The sequence below is a fragment of the Rhipicephalus microplus genome, chromosome 3 (genome assembly GCF_043290135.1).
Source record: "Rhipicephalus microplus isolate Deutch F79 chromosome 3, USDA_Rmic, whole genome shotgun sequence".
Lineage (NCBI taxonomy): Eukaryota > Metazoa > Arthropoda > Arachnida > Ixodida > Ixodidae > Rhipicephalus > Rhipicephalus microplus.
Window position 1 is genome coordinate 115,472,623 of NC_134702.1, and position 19,637 is coordinate 115,492,259.

At 44.3% G+C, this 19,637-nt stretch overlaps 1 protein-coding gene across 1 annotated transcript; it reads left to right on the forward strand.

Moving 5' to 3' along the window:
- The first annotated feature begins 7,660 nt into the window (after nt 1-7,660).
- On the forward strand, nt 7,661-18,896 carry LOC142803298 (endothelin-converting enzyme homolog). The gene is made up of 3 exons (XM_075888429.1): nt 7,661-7,842; nt 11,441-11,587; nt 17,992-18,896. The coding sequence occupies exons 1-3, from the start codon at nt 7,759-7,761 to the stop codon at nt 18,328-18,330; spliced, it is 570 nt and encodes a 189-aa protein (XP_075744544.1). The 5' UTR covers nt 7,661-7,758; the 3' UTR covers nt 18,331-18,896.
- Nucleotides 18,897-19,637: the final 741 nt, after the last annotated feature.

Consider the following 19,637-nt stretch of genomic DNA (forward strand, 5'->3'; position numbering starts at 1 on the left):
GTTTTGCTCGTTATTCCATACAACCTGCAGTCTATGAAGTGTATGTTAATCCTTCAGATAGTCCACTATTTCCCAAAACTAATAATAAAAACTCAAGAAGTCGTGAATTACTTGCTTAGAATTTGCGTAGCACTTGTTCTTTTGAAGTATATTCCACAAATAATTGATAACTCCACAAAAAAGCAATCGAATGTGCGCAAGATATTTTGAAAAATCTTCAAGTGGGAGCGTCATGAGTGCGTCAACTGCTGCAGCAAGGTCTCCGTTTGATTGTAGGGCCATATTCCATGCCAAACATACCAGCCCTTTCCGCGATCATCTCTTCTGTATTAAAAATGAATTGCCCCTTTTGCTACGTTGAAGGCAGAGAGTCGCTGGAATATTTTCAACAGGAAAAATATCTCGGGAGTGCGGGATCCTTTCGGATTTCTCAGAATGTCCTCTTACTGTTGTTTGGCTGAAGTGTCATCCTTAAAGTATTGTTCCTCGTTTCATAGCACAATTTGGTTCAAATATCAAGGGAATCCACAAGTAAAAAATGTTTCGAAACTCGTTATTATCACTACATTATTTTTGCCGAATTCACCTTAATATCGCGCAAATATTCAATGTTCACGGTGTTCTTTTATAATAGTTTGCTATGTGTAAATACATGCTGAAATATTTTCTACTCTATAAAAGGGATACTTTGTGTCTAAAAAAATGTCAGACCCTTGATAGTTCCAGATAAACTAATTAAAGTCACGGATTTCAGAGAAGCTTCATTTTTGTGGACAGTGAGAAGCAATTCATACCATGTAGTGCTCCAACCAAAAGTTAGGTTTCGGCCTTAGTGAAAAGCGAAAGCCTAGTTTTGGTGCGGAAGGTTTTGTCATACAACTTTTGTTTTGAGGAAGAAAACAGTTTTTGGGGTTCCCCATTGACGGCAAGGGGGACCTTAACACGGAAACTGCTATATGACAAAATGGTAAGAATACACTCATTGGAGAACTTCAAAATTAATTTTCTTTAAAACAAAGGTCCAAATAAATGTTGTCATATACGAAGAAATATTTTAGAGCTTGATTTAGGCATAAAGTTATTTTTTTTGTTTTAGCACCACGTGGTATGAACTGCGTCACGATGTCAGCCAAATGACGATATTTTTTCAAATTAGTGATTTTTTGTGTAAAGTTTGGCAACCTCAATTAGCCGAACATCATTAGGCTGAGAAGAAAAGTTGTGGTCAAAAAGTATTCGTCTCGCAAATATTCATACATAGCACAAACTTCTAAAATCAAACGAATACCAACTCTAAAAATTAGAAAAATTCTTGAAGGCGTATAAAGCAGAAAATTCCGAAGCAATGTACTGCATTTATTCATCAGCACCTACTTGGTGGATATCCTTGGATTTTCTTCGTACACCCTACGAGTTTATTACGGGTGAGATTTCGAGAGAAGTAGCAGTCGACGTGCGCCGCTGTGTGACAAGTTTCCTTATCCGAAAGCCTAGGCATATTTTAAAATAGGGAGATTAGTTTTCAGGTACCAGTTTCCACAAAAGTCAGTTTTGCCACAAGACTGAAGTGATGACTGCAATTTAAACAAAGCAAATCGGTATGCAAAATAGCTTCACCAGTTGAATATTGTAGCATGCTACGAGGCCTCATTAATAGGCTGGACGAGAAAAAAAATCACAGCATATCCACAGAGTGAATGATGATGAGTGGGGGGAAGCTCCGGAGGTTTTTATCGGTAAACCGTGCATCCTCCGTCCATCCGTTCGTCCGTCTACCTTTCTGTCTATCTGTCTGTCAGCGAGTCCGTACGTGCGTCTGTCTGTCTGTCTGTCTGTCTGCCTGCCTGTCTGTCTGTCTGCCTGCATGTCTGTCTGTCTGTCCATCCGTCCGTCTTCCTGTCTGTCTGTCAATGAGTCCGTACGTGCATTCTGTCTGTCTGTCTGTCTGTCTGTCTGTCTGTCTGTCTGTCTGTCTGTCTGTCTGTCTGTCTGCCTGCCTGCCTGCCTGCCTGCCTGCCTGCCTGCCTGCCTGCCTGCCTGTCTGTCTGTCTGGCATTCTGTTTGTCTGCCTGCCTGCCTGCCTGCCTGCCTGCCTGCCTGCCTGTCTGTCTGTCTGTCTGTCTGCCTGCCTGCCTGCCTGCCTGCCTGCCTGTCTGTCTGTCTGTCTGTCTGTCTGTCTGTCTGTCTGTCTGTCTGTCTGTCTGTCTGTCTGTGCGTCCGGCTGCCCGTCCTTCCGCACCCCTGCTGAGTGAGTCATAGAACTAAGTGGTCACGTACCGAGAGAGACAAGCATGTAAACACCGACGGCTTTAGGAGCTTCACTCCTCAAAAAAAACTAATTGTAATTTTTCGTAACTCACAGCGCAAGGACGAAGACACAAATAAGGATGAGACAACACGAGCCCCTATTGTTCGTCTGCGTTTTCGTCCTTCTTGCACTTTTAGTTATCGAAAAATGAACTATTACCAACTAGCCCAGATTTCCATACTTGTTAAACCAAGCGTAAGTCAGGCGTAACTGACCGCAGCTGTAATAAAATACCCGGCAGTGGCTAGTGAAGAGAACATCGTGGTGTCTATTACTGTATTGCAGTTTAGATGCACAGAACAACACGTACCACTGGTGTAGCAAGGTAGAGGGTCGTGTTGGGCGATTAAACATCCTCCTCTCCTGGAGCTTGTTATGTGTCATAAAAATTAGCTTTTAAGAAGCATGCTAATTAAGTAGCCAGCTACCAAGCTGTAGGAACCTACAAATAGGCTCTGACCTGCATGTTTACTTGGGTGCAAGTTGTGTTTGCCCCTTCTAGCTCGAAATTATTGTCTAGCTGAGTACACTGTAAGCAAAAACTATCCGAGTTTGGGGTTTTTGCGGCTCATGACCTCTGAAAACTCTCTTGCGTTTAAAATTACTGCCTCGTGTAGGAGTAAAAGATGGTACATGACATAGTTTTACCACCACCTCCCAGGCAAGTGGTAAAAGGATGTAAAAATCCAGTTTTACCACTTAGGGAGTTTTCTATCACGGGATTTTTATCCTGCGTTTTAGAGTTTATTACCACGTGACTGCAAGGTGCAGCTGCTTCCGTGGCTTTTGCCCCATACCCCCATTGTGACGCTCTCCTGAAGGTACGCAAGGACCACAGTTTTTTTTTTGGCATTGCCGTGCCTCAGGACTGACCTCGAGTGAACGCACTTTCACTGGAACTGGAGGCAGCATAAGCACAGCAAGCGAGAACAGCATTCTGTGAACGAAAAAGAAAAAAAGACGGGGGGGGGGGGGGGAGGGGATCTCAAAAGAAGAAAAAAAAGAAAAAAAAACCTGCTCAGAAAATTTGTCCTGCATATTTTCACAAATTGTTGGCTTTTGCTCGGCGTTGACCTTGGAGACAGACGGTGCAAGAAGCTCGGTATCCGTGTGTCTGGTTGGGCTGATGGATCTCACTTGTTTCCTACATCGTCAAACGACCGTGCGCTTCTGAGCGCCTCCAAACCTGCACGTCGCGGATATCTCGCTTCCGAGCCGAATCGCGAATATCTGCCAGTGGTAACAAAATCAATCTGGTGTCATCGTCCGTGCTTGCCTACTGGAGAAGCAATAACCAAAATGCTTCACTCTGTCCTCGGCACCGAGCCGCGGCCGGTGTCGCCGGGGCATGTGAAAGAAGCATCGCATATATTTTGTTCCACAGTAGGCGATGTCTGCATGAGTAAAGTGCTGCCCGAATTGCCCACCTCATTCACCAACTGCTCTCAAACATGTAGCACGAAGCCTATACGAGGCAGACGGAACCAACAAGCGGCTGCCGGTGAGCACGAAGAAAACCCGGACGGTGGTCTTTCGTTGGAAGTCACACCGCCCCGTCCCCGTAAGATAGCGGTCACGTGTTCCTTTGTGTCGGAAATGACGAATACATCGGATAGCCGTTCTCCTCAAAAAGGCCTAGTGCGCCGTCAGTAAGAAGCTTGTGTGCAGGCGTGCGCCACTCCTCTACGCCCGTTTTGATAAATACGCGCTGCTACTGTGTTTGTGCACCGTCGCTCAATGAGAATCACTGAGCTACCATGGTTTGTGCGTACTTAGGTATATTTTATGGACTTGTGCATCAGCAGTGCTAACACGCGTAGGGCCATGAGCCCGGGGTGCAAAGTAATTATTAGATACTCAAAAAGGTGAGATTTGGTAGATTTACAATAAAAGGTCGGTGTGACATTTAGTGCCCTGCAGCCCACCTTAAGCTTGCGCTTGCACCTTCAACCGTTCTTGTTTATCGATGCAAAAAAAAGCTCTCCTACTGGTCCTACAAGGCAGGTCAAAAAGTCATGCCTATATATACCGGATTGTCAAAGTGTAGTTGAGCAATGCGTGCAGTCTGTTCGAGTGGCGTTTTATTCTACATTTGTTGTGTGTGGGTGTCTGTCTGTATGTGAATCTATGTGTCAGCAATACTGCCGTTTAATAAATTCAATCAATTCTGCTGTTTAATAAATTTGTCGACTCTGGGCGAATGCACCCATCAATTTTTATTTTTTTACCACCGGAAATAAGTCTCTGAAATCCCCTCAAAAACCTTGTGAAGGCAGTAAAAATTTACTCTCTCTATACTCGCTCAAAACCTCACTGGGGTAAATAATTACTACTCTGCCTACGTTCAAAAACTCAGTTAGCACGAGAGTAAATTTTTACCTCGAGAGTAGGTGGTAAAAAAAACCCAGGAAAGGTAGTGCGCCAGAGGACAAATGGTTTACCCAGTTTTTGAGGTTATTTCAGGTCATCTTCATTCAGTGTGTAGGGAATACGCATGCTGGCGTTTGTACTGCTTTCACCACTGGCCTGTCAGTTTGAAGCTTTTATGTTTTTCTTTATTTGTGTTGATATGAGTACCGTTAATTGAAAAGTAATTATCGTTTTGTTTTTACGCTTGGAAATCAGTGATGCCGCAGGAGACAGTGAAGACGGCCACGTCACTGGCAATGAAAATACGTGAGGCCTTCCACAACGCTTTGAACACATCAAGTTGGGTCGAAAGCAACGTGAAACGAGTTGCACTGAGGAAGCTCAGCAATATGAAATTCTACATTGGAAGTTCTGGCCAGCGACTGGATCCCGCCAAGATAGATAAATATTATTGATTGATTTGTGGGGTTTAACGTCCCAAAACCACCATATGATTATGAGAGACACCGTAGTGGAGGGCTCCGGAAATTTTGACCACCTGGGGTTCTTTAACGTGCACCCAAATCTGAGCACACTGGCCTCGACATTTCCGCCTCCATCGGAAATGCAGCCGCCGCAGCCGGGATTTGAACCCGCGACCTGCGGATCAGCAGCCGAGTACCTTAGCCACTAGACCACCGCGGCGGGGCATAGATAAATATTATGGTATGCAGTTAGCACAAAATATTTGTTCTATGATTCACGCTAAAAATATTGATGAAACATGTCGCACGCGTCATTTTCACTTCTTATTGCATGATACTGATCGCTTGAGTGAAATGTGCTAGCTAGGTCGAAGGAAGACAGCCAATTTTATTGTTAATTTTACTTTAAAAGTAAAGCGTCAACTTATTTCCAAAGTCGATACATATTAATAAAAAACTTTTTATATCATTTTGTTGGTTATTTTTAACACACTTTGTGACTACGCTTTCGGTGATGGCAAGTTTCTACTAGGCTGTGGTGTGTTTATACAATGCTATTTAAGGCTTCACGATGTGGAAGAGAGAGCCCTCGACTTAGTGAACTCCAGCCTAGACAAGCATTTTTAACCGAATTCTCACTTTCAAGTAATGACCAAGAATGGCAGCGCCGAAACATTTTACCCCCATGCTAAAGCACATAATAATTTCAACGCCAAAGCCTAGAGTTTCTATTCTGAAATTTGAACAAGCAGTTCAATATCTTCGTAAAGTGCGCGTTTTTCTTTTTTAGATTGGGCACAAAGAAACTCCCAGACACCATATCGTGTGATCGATTTCAAACATTAGCCTATACAAAAATGGAGTTGCACTGGCCACGTAAGACTTGAAACAGCGATGCTAGATGAACCAATGGCGTTTCTTTGCTGATCCGTAGGGTTAACTTGAGTGATGTCAGGTTTGAACGTGGTCGGTGCTAAGCTTAATTTTCGCCTATGCACTGCGTTAACTCTGAAGCTGCTAGGATACAGCTTGGGAATCGCAAATCCCACTTTCGTGCTTGGCTAGCTACAAACTTTGCTAAAGCTGGGTGTGAACTTAGTATATGCTAGGATTTTTTAGAGCTCACTATGGCTATTCGACCAACCAGCTTTGCTTTTCGAACTGTTGCGCCACGAGTGCAAGCTCCGTCATCTTATTAACCATTTAGTTACCATAATGAGAAAAAAAAGCACATTCAATTCCTGAAATTATCTGGTTTAAAGTTTACCGCTTTTCTTTTGCACCGATAATTTGATACCATTCATTCAATACAATGCGGTTCTTTCATTATCAAAATCGTACAAAAAATATATAACCTGCAGGAATTCACCGCGTGGCGACAAAATGACAATGAAAGTGAACTGAAAGCGGGAAAAAAAGCCCATTACAAACAAGTGAGGCATATAGTCTTAAAAAAGGCAAGTAGGACGAGTGTAGTTTGCATAGCTTCCTTGTGGTACGAGTTCATGTGTACGGCAAGCACAGTTATCATTGCCCATTTCGTTGAAAAATTTCACATAAAAAATTCAGCGATTGCCGATTGGTCAAGTTTTACGGCCGTGTGGTACTCAGTGACACGGCTCTTTATTTTCCGAGTAAACTTTTCATGGCTGTTTACTACTCATATCCGGCAGTGTCATTGTCGTCTTGCCGAAATATCCGTTCGTCATCATCGTCGCTACACGAGGATTCTTCCTTATGAAACACTAGGCGGTCGAACCGCTGGTCGCGGTATTGAGTCCCAGCTGCGGAAGCGGCATTTTCGATGGAGGTGGAATCGCTGTAGGCCCGTGTGCTCATTTTGCGTGCACGTTAAATATCCCCAGGCGGTCGAAGTTTCCGGAGCCCTCCACTACAGCGTCTCTTATAATCATAAGCTGGTTTTGAGGCGCTAAACCCAATATACCAATCAAACCTTTTCTTCCTCAAGAAACGCTTACTAGGTGACAACAATTCTAATCTTGTCTCGATTTCTACACGGTTGCTGCGCGGGCCACACGCGGTAAGCATCACGTCACCCTACCTGTCGTGATAGTCGGGCATGGTGCCTCCACCGTCGCCATTGCGGAGACGAGGCTTCACCGTATCTGCAGCGTTGCGTAAGGTAAGGCTAGCGAGGTGAAGCGAGACCGAGTGTTGCGCAGCTGTGGCGGTTGCTAGACCAACTGAACGGCAAGGTTTTTTTACAGACGACAGCCGTTTGCATGAATTGACTAACGGCTAGTTACTTAAAAAAAGGAGCACTCCAGTGACGGTGCGATATGTAAAGCTCTCAGGATAATTTCATGCCGCCTCAACATTCTGCCGCATACGAGAACAGTCAGATATCACAACACTTGCATCATGCGCTTGAAATTTCCGCACGAACTAGTTGAAGAAAAACAGCCTTATCATTACTAGGTAGATTTATTTGCATTACATTCCACAGATGATGTCCCGGACGTGGACAAAAACATTTTCTTCAAAGCATACAAGGCAGCACTACAAGCAGCGGCCCATCAATCGTGGAAAGACCATACGACATATATATTCGACGAAACGAAAGTGAACGCTTACTATGCAACAAACTTGAACACAATGGTGATCCCCGCAGCTGTGCTTCAACATCCGTTTTTTAATGTGGGAAGTCCTCCGGCTTTGAACTACGGCAGCATTGGCATGGTAAGTACTATTTGAGATGCATAAATTTCCTGAAAATGCAGTGGATTTATTTGCAAGATGGGAAGTATAGATGCACAGCAAAGAAAAAGTAGATCACGAGACGTCTCGCGAGCTAGTCCAGCTTCATATTCTTCATCTTCCTTCCTTCTCCGCCACCACGTTTCACTTCCAGTTTGCATAAGATGCCATTTGGACGAAGCAATTGGAAGGTTGGTGGTAATAAGGTTCAATGCATGAGACGTGCGTTGGCTGAGTTTTGTCGGAAGTGGCGATACTCGCTCGTTCGGCTAGAAATAGGTGTGTGCCTGGGAGGGGCTGGGTGGGGGGAGGGTGGCCATTTTTTTTCGCGTTGTCAACTAAGAAGGGGGGGGGGGGGCAGAAAGTCATCCTCACGCATTGATATTTATTTATTTTTTATATTATATACCTCAAAGGCCCCCGAGACTGGGCTTTATTTGAGGGAGTGGGCAAACAATAAAGATTTAGTAAAACAGCGGTTCTACGGTATTTCTTAATTATTGTATCTGTGTTGGAATAGTCGACGGCACTTGAGGGAAGATCGTTCCAACCCCTGGCTGCCTGAGGAATGAAGGAATGATGGTGGGCTGTATTGCAAGCAGGAAGGGGTACACGGCCTTGTGGTGACTGGTGCGGGCTGAAGTCCGATGGGCTGGCTGAATAAGGGAGTTATGATGAAACGCATGATACATTTTGTGGTACAATGAGAGTCTAGAAATCTTACGACGTAGATGTAGGTTAAGTAAGCCTGCTTTACTTTTATGGGTAATAACACTGGTGTGGTATGAGTAGTCAGTATAGATGAATCTAACTGCACGGTTTCCAATTAGTTCCATGAATTTACTTAGGTTACTTTGTGGTGGGTCCCAAATGGCGGATGCCTATTCTAGTTTAGGGCGAATTAGTTTTGCAGGCTAGCAATTTTACTGAAGGAGGGGCAAGATGTATGTTACGACGATAGTAACCAAGAGTTTTGTTACCATTGTTAGCTATTTTACTTACATGAAAAGACCAGCTTAGATTCTGTGAAATGTAAAGGCCAATGTGTTTAATATAGCTGAGGGAAGAAACTGTGCAGTCAATAATTATATAGTTAGCAGCAGCAAAGTTCTGCAGAATGAAACAAGTGCAGTTTTATTAGTATTTAAAACCATGACCTATTTACTGCACCACTCGTCAAGTTTCAGAAGGTCACGCTGGAGAGTAACTCTATCTGAAACGTTAGTAATGGGTCGGTATATTACACAGTCATTAATAAAGAGGCGAACGTTAGGTGAAATATTATCGGGTAATTCAGTTATGTAAACTAGGAAGAGGAGAGAGCCCAGAACTGTTCCCTGTGGTACACCGGAAATCACGTTAGAAAGGAATGAAGACGTATCATTAGCTTCTACGAATTGCTGATGGTTAGTGAGAAGGTCTTTAATCCATTCGTAGACAAGTTGGTTTAGGTTTAATTGAGAGAGCTTTTGTATAAGGCGGTTGTGGGGAACAATGTCAAAGGCTTTCTCGAAATCTATAAGAATGGCGTCAACTGGTCAACACTTGCGCTTAAGTTGTGGATCAATAATGCAAGCTGAGTATCGCATGAGAGTCTTTTTCGGAATCCATGTTGGTTAGGGTGAAAAAACTTAACTGAGACGAGGAATTTAGCAATTTCGGAATAAATTATATGTTCCATTACTTTTGAACCAACGCTGGTTAGGGATATGAATCGGTAACTAGATGAACCTGGTTTTGGAACTGGAACGATCTTACCCACTTTCCAGTCATGAGGAACAGTGCCGGATGAGAGCGATTGCTGAAACATATGAGAAAGAATAACACTGGTGATTTCTTTGGTGTTCTTTAACACCTTGGCATTGATGCCATCGATGCCGCAGGATAACAGAAAAGGGGGGCGTCGCGACTCTGGGAGGGGGGAGCGCAAAGTCAGTCTTATGCAGTGATATAAAAGGGATGGGGGGTGGCACAACGACAAACCTTTGCCGCCCTCACCGTGAATGGAACCCTACGCACGCCTATGACACTAGGGATAACGCATTTCACTTCACTGAGGCGATCGAGAATCGGAAGTGGAGAGGAGTAACGGTTCACGAACTTCCGCAACAAACCACGTTTCCGGACTGGTGTCCACGACCAAGCAAAGTTACGACGTGCTTCTTGAGCGTAGCATAGCTACTCCGTAACGAATGTTCCCAGATACAGCTTACAGGCAGGATAGCGTCAAGACAGCTGCGAGGGGAGCGAACGTAAAGTAAAAAGAAAGGTATGTCGTGTCGTGTCATGCGTGGTGGTCTTGTACGCGTTTGCGATGTAGCGGCCAAGCAGGCCAACATTGTCTCAAGTTTCCTGCTTTTAAGTGACATAAATTGTTTGCATGTGCAACACAACCCAGTCCAAAAACTTCACGAGGTCTTTGGGGTGCGGGTGATAGGGCGTGGCACGGCCGAACTTGCAGACATTGAGACGCATATTTATTTTATTTATTTTTTTTTCAATCATGACGGCGACGAACGGACGTTTTCTTACACTAATAGGAAGTTTTCTAAGAGTGTACGCTGAGTAAGCCTTCGTTGCGGTCACCCGTTATTTCGGTCACATAACGGGAACCTTCAACCAGTTAGCATACGACGCATGCCCGTTAGCGCGAAAGAGTAACTCAAAATTTTGCGTAGAATATTCAAAAACTTCCTGTTGAAAACTTCCTGTTAGGCTGCGTTACGTGAGATGTTGTTGTAGCAAGTATTGTCACAGTTGTCGACTACCTGACGACCACCTGACGTGCGCAGCACGTCAGGTGGTCGACGCAGACTGTGGCCCTTCGATGGACGCCAGAGAAATGCGGGAACGAGCCAAAAAGGTCGCCACCAAGAATCTCGAAGGGAGAGTTAGAAGGTGGTGCAAGAGGATTTTTGAAGGGCGTTGTAGTCTCGTGCTGGTTATGCAATTGTTCGCCACCCTCCGCGTAGTTTTCCGTGTCGCCTCGGCCCTAACGTCAGTAAAAGTGTGGCAGCTTGGGCTAGTTGGTATGGCATGACGATAGTTATAGCGCGAGAACAAAACGACGACACAGAGACAAGAAGAACACGAAAGACACGAGCGCTATGTCTCATGTCTTTCGTGTCCTTCTTGTCTCTGCGTCGTCGTTTTGTTCTCGCGCTATAACTATCGTCAGTATAAGCTTTGCTGGATATGGTGGAAAGTCCTGGCGATGTCCATGTGTTTGCAAGTTGAGCCACCCGGACGAACCGGAAGAAAGTGAAAAGGTGAAGTGAAAAGGTGGTTGTTTGCGGAGGCGAGCGGAGGATCTAAACAACCATACTTTTGTTGGCACAAGAAATATTGGTTCAATGAGCGAGCTGGCGTCAATATTAATATTCAAACCCTTGCCTGAAGCACTAGAATATCACGATTGCATTTTCCTTGTCACTTTGTGCCAGCCGCTCAATGTGCGTGCTTGCCATTTGGGCAGAAAATAAAAATAGATAGGTGTGTATCATTGAAGTGTGGTTATGAATTATCTACGGTACACATATACGTGTTAACATGATGTTTTTCAATTTTTCTTGTATTACAGACAACTGCTCACGAGATTATGCACGGTTATGACGTGGATGGGAGCGAGTATGATGCGGACAACCAAGTTCGAAAATGGACAACGCCCAAGTTCCTGAAGACGTACACAGAAAGAGTGATTTGCATTCGAGACTCACACAAAACAGTCGTGAGTGTGTCTTTATTCATCTATTCGATGAACTTGAACTTGAAGGGCACTAATTTTTTTGTAAAAAAAAAAGCCGTGTGCGAACGCAAGCATCGGTGAAAAAAATTGGAGGGCACATATAAAACCTTGAAAAAATAAAGAAAATTTCAGTAGCATAAGATCTGTCGCAACAGTTGCTGTTATACGACTGAAGTCTGTTTAGCAAGACAAGATTGCAGGCGAATTCTGTCGTCGTGCAAATACAATATGCTGTATTTACTGAGAATTAATTTGAACCGGTTTCACTACCACAAATATCACCGTATTCCCAGAACGCTCCACAACTGAGCCCGTTTGTAACCCTTACTCGTGTAGAGAAAAAATTGGGGGACCCTCAAGCTTTGCCTTGAGGAGTTGAACGCGATAGTGAAATCTGGCCCCTGGATCATCCTTCAACCGCCAAGTGCATACTTATTGATATGTTCTTTTACGTACACACGCACGCACACAAACACGCACACAGTAGATTGGACCACCAAGCGCTATTATCGCCAAATTGGCTCGTTTTCGTCGTGGCACCTGTCGAATAAAATGCGTTAAAGGAGCCCTGAACCACTTTTTCATGTAATCATAGAATTAATTCACTAGAAGAGCCCATTGCGAAAGAGTGGCTACTTGGGCTGGTTGGTATTGTATTTCTGAAAGAACTATACTTTCTTAGTGCGCAGAGAATCCTTCTGAAAACGTTCCCTGCGCACTAAGAAAGTATATTTCGTTCAAAGAAATGTTTATTGCCTCAAACGTCAACGCCACAAAAATGTTAAGAACCCATCCAGTGCGAGTGGAATTACAAAGATTTGTCACAAGCTGCAATGGCAGTATCTGTTCTCTCGTCCCGACGAAAGCGCAGGAAACTAAACAGGGAAGGGTAGCAGGGCAAAGAAACTACTGCAGCTCGTGACCTTGAGCGCTTTTTTTTTTTGAATGCGTGGCTTTTTCAGTTTGATCGCGTGCGCACGCGTGGACAAGTAGCGGCCTCCTGCGGGTATCTCGGTAGCTTATTTTTTCGGTCACAGACGCACAGACGACTTTTCGCTCCCAGCCGACAGGGCCGACGCCGGCGGCGGGTTTCCTGCGACACGAACTCTTCAACGCTATCACGTTAATATCATTTATAACAGACTAAATACAAGCTTGCTTGACCATGGTTATTTCATCCCCCTAAAAACCAGGGTACTTTACAAAGTACAGCTTGTTCCAGAATAAAAATCACAGCATATCCATAGAGTGAGTGATTTTGAGTGGGCAGAATCGCCCGTACATCCATCTATCCGTCTGTCTGTGCGTCCATCTGCCTTTCCGTTCTTCTGTCGGTCTGTCTGTGCATGCGTCCGTCAGTGAGTGCGTTCATCCGTGCATCCATCCATTCGTCCCTGCATAAGTCCGTCTATACCTCCACCCATTCGTTCGTCCATGCATGGAGTCCGTCCATACTTCTGCGCGTCCGTCCGTGCTTCTGTTGATGATTCCATCCGTCTGTCCTTCCATGCATCCGTCTGTCTCTTCTTCTGATACGGCCGGTCACGCTTGACGCAGGACAAGGTTAGACTAAGAGGAGGTTCGCTTCTAAAAATGCATTACACAATATTATGATATCGCTGATCAGAATTTCTAATGTCCAGGGTTGTAGCAAGATAATGCTAACTGGGCATAATAACTGTTGCAGCAAGCTAATGCTAACTTGGCATATTGATTGCATTCAATTTTTTGTTTTAGGATTTCTCCTTTCCCCGAAATATTTCAGGTTTCATAATTTATACGTTAAAAAACGGAATGCTTGTGCTTCAGCAAAAATAACATATTCCTTGCAGAGAGCGAGAATGGTCAGATTGCATAGTTCTGCTCGGAGGTGTACTCAAATCTCAGTGTACTTTGACAGTACCATGGCACTCCGTGAGAGCAAACGCTTACCTAATGTGTGGTGCCTCAGAGACTAAACCAGCCATATTCTTCAAAATAATGCCCTATTTTTGTTTATTTGAGACTCACGAGGATGCGGCAGATGTAGCTCTGAATATGCAAGGGCGCGTTGAGGCCACCCTTAAATAAACATTTAGGAGGTGAAGAGGAATAACGGCGGTACGAAGGTGCTTTCTGCCAGCAAGAAAAAAAAGGAACATAAGGAGTGTAGTCTCTGTTTCGATAACGGAAACAATTTTTTTTTCGCGAAGTTCAAAGTCAAAATCATAGTTGCTATGCTGTCGAACGACCACACATTAGCTTCTATGTACTGCAACAAGATGTCCATTCACTGCAAAAAAATCACAGCATATCCACAGAGTGAATGATGATGTGTGGTACGAAGCATCCGTGAGTCCGTCTGTTCATCTGGCGTATGTCTGTTTGTCTATCTGTGCTTTCATCTGTCTGTCTGTCTGTCTGTCTGTCTGTCTGCCTGTCTGTCTGTCTGTCTGTCTGTCTGTCTGTCTGTCTGTTTGTTTGTCTGTCTGTCTGTCTGTCTGTCTGTCTGTCTGTCTGTCTGTCTGTCTGTCTGTCTGTCTGTCATCCGTTCGTCCATCCATCTATTGAACCCCATCATATATTCATCATTTACGAGTACTGCCAACCAGCGGGCCTTCCAAGAACAAAGTAAGAGCTTGCTATTTGCGACTACTATTACTTCTACTAATACATACATCGGGGATGCATGGGCCACGTCTTAAGGAGATTCGCCCGTAGAAAAATAAAGAAACGTAGACCACCTCATGCTAAAGGGAACTATGTGCACATGCGCAGCAGCGGTCGCTAAAGCTTACACTGGCGGCGACCTTCACGCTAGCGCTCTTCAAGAGAAATCTAAGTAAAGACGCCCCTGACTGAATTCTTAACGAATTCCTAGTGAACGGCTGTACAGCGCGAGCAGTCGGTTTTCTACTAGCAGGCACTGCCTGCGTTGATCTTGCCAGGCGAAAAGGGGGAGGGGAGCAGCAATTTTGCGGGTGCTTTACTGGGTCGGTACAAGACACGAATATGTGGCACGAGACGCGAGCATACGCAGTGGGAATGTACGGAGGGACAACGTTACACAAGCTAGTAGAAGATCTGCTTTCCATCTAAAAAAAAAAAACTTAGTGCCATTGCCAACTCTCCTCGGCAGCCGTAACAATGACATGTAAGGGACTGAGCTCTATGACCACGTTGCTAATACCTACATATATATTTCAACGCTGAGACAAAGAGATACAGACCCTCTTTTACTCACATTATAAGTGGCCTCAGAAAAGGCATACAGGGTCTGCAACTGCACTGTGTGTTTCGGCAGACCCGCTATGCGTTGACTGTTGTTCTATCTATTGCATCTATCTAAATGTGCGAAATCTCATTGAAACACAAAAGAGCACTTCTTTCATGGTTTTTCATTGAATAAACATTGTTTACAATGAAACCTGAAACGTGAGCTTAGCTTGTATTAGTGCGACACATATCAATGAAAAAGAACCAGAAAAAGAGGGCACAAACGTTTTGAAATGTAGGCGCTAATGATAGCACCTGCCTTTCTCCACGTCCGTGTCGTCTATTCCTTTTTTTCTTTTCATATTCTCCGCGCTAGTACGAGATAAGTTTATGAATAACCAACTCACCCGAGCCATGACTCTTCTGAAACGGAAGTATCTCCGCAAAGTGGCCGTAGCGGAGAAATGCATGGTTTGCAGGAGGCTCAAGTTTAAGATAGATTAAAAAGCAATGGTTTTTAGGTTGTAAGCGCCTTACGCCGTGGGTCGTATATCCCGTGACGTCCTTATAGTCGCCACCCCTCATTTAGTCCTTACAATGTCCACTGGAGGGCGGTACTTGTATAGGATGAATATAAGATGAAAACATATGAGATGGCGGGACTTGTGAGGACAGACAGACAGACGCACGAACGGACGGACAGACGCATGGACAGGCGCCTGGACGGACGCATGAACGCTTCTTCCTACTCATCATCATTCACTCCTTAGATATGCTGCGACTTTTTTAATGCGAAGCATTTCTTAGCGTACTTTAGCGGCTTTGACCGTATATGTCTATTCATTTATCTAGCAGCCTATGACTTATAGCTTACCGGACCGTTTTGATAATAGTGTCGATACCAAATTTGGTATGGCATAACATAACTGCATGGCGAGCGTAAGTGAGAAGTTAGACCATGAAAATTATGACATGTATGTGATGAATGTCGTAATTTATATTTCATGGTCTTGCTGCTATCGCGGTAGTTTCGTTCACATGACATATTGCAAAACTGGTGTAATATGACATGACTTGCGTGGCAAACATTAGTGAGAAACCCGAACGCGAAAATTATGACCTGCACATTATGTGAATCTTGACTACATGCCGTGCTCATGGTGCGCAGTGATCGTTTTGCTAGCTTCACATACACAAAATTTCATATTAGGGTACGCGAGTGGACGACAAAGGTATGATACTGGTGCAAACATTATGAACATGAGATGCGTGTCATGTAACATTATGACTACATGCTGCGTTCATGATGCGCTGGCGGCCCTTTTGTTAGCTTCACATATCCCGAATTCGGTATTATGTGACGTAAATTAATGAGGAACGTATATGACTGGTGCAAACATGATAATCATGACATTCGTGTCATGTAAAACATGACTACATCCTGCGCTCATAGTGAAGTGGCGGCCGTTTGGCTAGCTCCACATACACCAAATTTCGTATCAATTTACGTGAATAGACGACGAAGGTAACTGGCACGTCCAAACATAATTATCATGATATGGAAGCCAAGTACGGCATCAATAACATCCGCCTCATAACGTAGTGTTCATTTTACAGTGACATATCAACCTTCCTCAGTCGTGCTTCGCATATCATCGATTTCCACTGTACCCCGCCACGGTGGTCTAGTGGCTAAGGTACTCGGCTGCTGACCCGCAGGTCGCGGGATCGAACCCGGCTGTGGCGGCTGCATTTCCGATGGAGGCGGAAATGTTGTAGGCCCGTGTACTCAGATTTGGGCGCACGTTAAAGAACCCCAGGTGGTCAAAACTTCCGGAGCCCTCCACTACGGCGTCTCTCATAATCAAATAGTGGTTTTGGGACGTTGAGCCCCACAAATCAATCAATCAATCAATCAATCAATCAATTTCCACTGTACGTGTGGTATGCCATTTTTGATGAACTTATCTCGTAAAAATATTTGAAGATAGGGTCACATGCTTCTTCGAATAACTGTTGACGCATTCTTGTTTAGAGCAACGTACTTTGTTCTGTCGTAACTTCGTATAGTTACCTTATGTTTTGTTTAGGTCAAAATCCACCAAGAAAACAACAAAAGGTTACCTCGGTCCTAATGAGCTGCAAGCTTGCAACCATTCCTCTTTGTACCTAAAATTTTCTCGCAAGCCCGATTGCCGATATGCTACATTCAATTTCTATATCTGCTGTTACCAAGAACATTGTGTATAAATAACTAAGATGCGGCTCCATTCTTTTTGAACACTGGTCTATGTTCGGTTGCACACCCACCGCTTGATAACGGCTACTAGCAGTGACCACCATTTTTTCGTACCACGCGGGTGCTGATTGAATTTTTGAGAATAACTTTAGCTATACCGTTACTCTATCCCGTCTCCGACATTGTTTTGCATATGCTGGTATTTATTCCACTGGTATAAATTACCAGAAGTAGCTTTTCATGTGCATTATGAGGCGAAAATAACATTCAGCCTTGTCTGAAGGTAACCATACTCCGCCATGGTTGTCTAATGGCTAAGGCACGCGGCTCCTGACCAGCAGGCCACGGGGTCGAGTCCTGGCCGTGGCGGCTGCATTTTTGATGGAGGTGGAAATGCTTGAGGCCTGTGTTCTTAGATTTAGATTCTCGGTAATGAACCGCAGGTGGTCGCATTTCCGGAGCCTCAGCTACAGCGCCTCTCATAATATGGTGGCTTTGGGACATTATGCCCGAACAATAGTATTAGAATAATTATATCTCTATCAATTTTGTGTTACTAAAGTTTCAGCTGTATAAAGAATGAAGCAAAGTTTTCGCTGTAAGTGTAGTCCACGTCAAATTTAGAACACTAAGGTATTGAAGCCACTCTGAAACGTGTGATTTAGCCGTGTGACATCGATGTCGATTAGACTGCTTCCACTAGCCTTTCCGGCACGGCCATCATCAATAAGTTTCCCCCAAGTCCGCCACACGTTTAAAATGATTTTGCGAATCCTTTAAAACGTGTGGCGGAAATATTTCCACTATATGTGGTCTATGCCATGGCTGGTCGCACCTATGCTCATGAGGCTCCGGGAATCGCGATTGAATGAGCCTTTTTGTTTCGAAAGGCATTCTACCGTAAGAGCGATTTGTAATATGCACACGTAATAATGGCACAAATCATTTGCAGGAAACGAGGAGAGCCCGGCAGGCTGACCTCGACGCAATCATCGTCTCAGAGAACCTGGCTGACATTGTGGGCGTCGCCATCGCTCACGCAGCCTTCGCTTCGTTACCCCTTGCTGAGCGAAATGTGACGCTACCGGGCCTCAACCTGACGGCCGAGCATCTATTCTTCATTAGTCACTGTGCGAAGTGGTGTGAGAGCGAGCGTGTGATTGTAGAAAGATATGCCCCGGGCCGCTCTCGCCTCATCGTGCCCCTCATGAACATGGCCGCATTCTCGGAGGCATTCCAATGTGCGCCAAACACACCCATGAACCCATCAAAGAAGTGCTCTTTTTGGTAGTGACGTCGCTTACGGTCACTTATCCTCTTCTTTTGTTTATTTTTCTTCTTCTAGTTACGTATTATATTATGGATATCGCATGTTATTTGAATTATTATGTCGAGGGCTTCTAATTTTTTTGAGCACACGTTTTTTTTCTTATTCTATTACGGCGCTGCAATGTCATTCTTTTTTTGCTGATATATAGACCTGGTCCAAAAGAAAAAGGAGGGGCCAGCCGCACGAAACTAACTTAACTTTCTCACTTCGCACGTTGGTCTGCCCTTGCAGAAAGGGGAAGTGAATTCATTTTGCCCTCGTGTTTCAGCTTTGGGATCCGATACACTGACACAAGTGTGGGAGACGTTATAGAAACAAAATTCAAAAAAAACACGACGACACTTCAGTGAGGGTGACACTAACGCTTCTGCTGGGTAAATACGTAGCCTTATTTTACATTCTTACAGTGAGGACATGTTCATATATGACCGAACATTGTCTTTACGCTGTTTATGCTCATTTATATTTTACTGCATGACATGTGCGAAATATATATGCCTGACTGTGTAACATGACTGCTTTAAAGAGTGTTTTGCAAGTCGATTGCCATTATTACAATGACACTCATTCGTAATTTTTTTACCGCAACTTTAGAATTGTTTATTTTCCGGAAAAAAGAAGCAGGCTTACCCAGCAGCTAATTTCATTTTATATATGAACCTTTTTTTTGTTGTGGTCGATAATCATAAAACCTTCTTTTTTTTGTAGACACTGCACTCGCTTCTTAAATATATTATGAGAGGGAGTGCGATCCTTCGTACCACAGAGATGTAAGCAAAGCAAGCCAATGCGTATTTGCGAAATATTGCTAAACTGATGGCCTTGTAACAGCGCTGCTACCACGTGTCCTTAGACTTGACCCAGCCACTGCTCTAATTCTCTGCCCCTATAATACCCTCCATTCAGTAAGTTACGACCAGATGAAACTTATGCCAAGGTTACTGGGGGGGTCCGTCATGCACGTAAGATTTCCTTGGTGCCTATTAGACTTTGGTCTGAAGCGATGACTCGCACGGAATAACGCTATTTGAGCAGGTGAAGCAGCGAATAGTTTGCTTAGTTTTTACGCCTTCTAGCACCTCTGTTGTATCTTTTAAATCTTGAAACATGTCAAATGACGCACTGAGTCAATAAGTCGGCGTCTGTACCCTCGATACGGTGCCAAACATTGTATCAGTTGCGATGCCAGGCTATGTGCGCGACTCGACACCACATACCATAAGGAAGAGCAACAAAACGGCCCTGGGGCTTTTGGTTGTTACGCGCTG

Coding starts and splice junctions, on each gene's coding strand:
- LOC142803298 (XM_075888429.1), top strand. CDS start 7,759: ATGGTGATCCCCGCAGCTGTGCTTCAACATCCGTTTTTTAATGTGGGA. Junction 7,843..11,440: donor ACTACGGCAGCATTGGCATG/GTAAGTACTATT, acceptor CTTGTATTACAG/ACAACTGCTCACGAGATTAT. Junction 11,588..17,991: donor GAGACTCACACAAAACAGTC/GTGAGTGTGTCT, acceptor AATCATTTGCAG/GAAACGAGGAGAGCCCGGCA.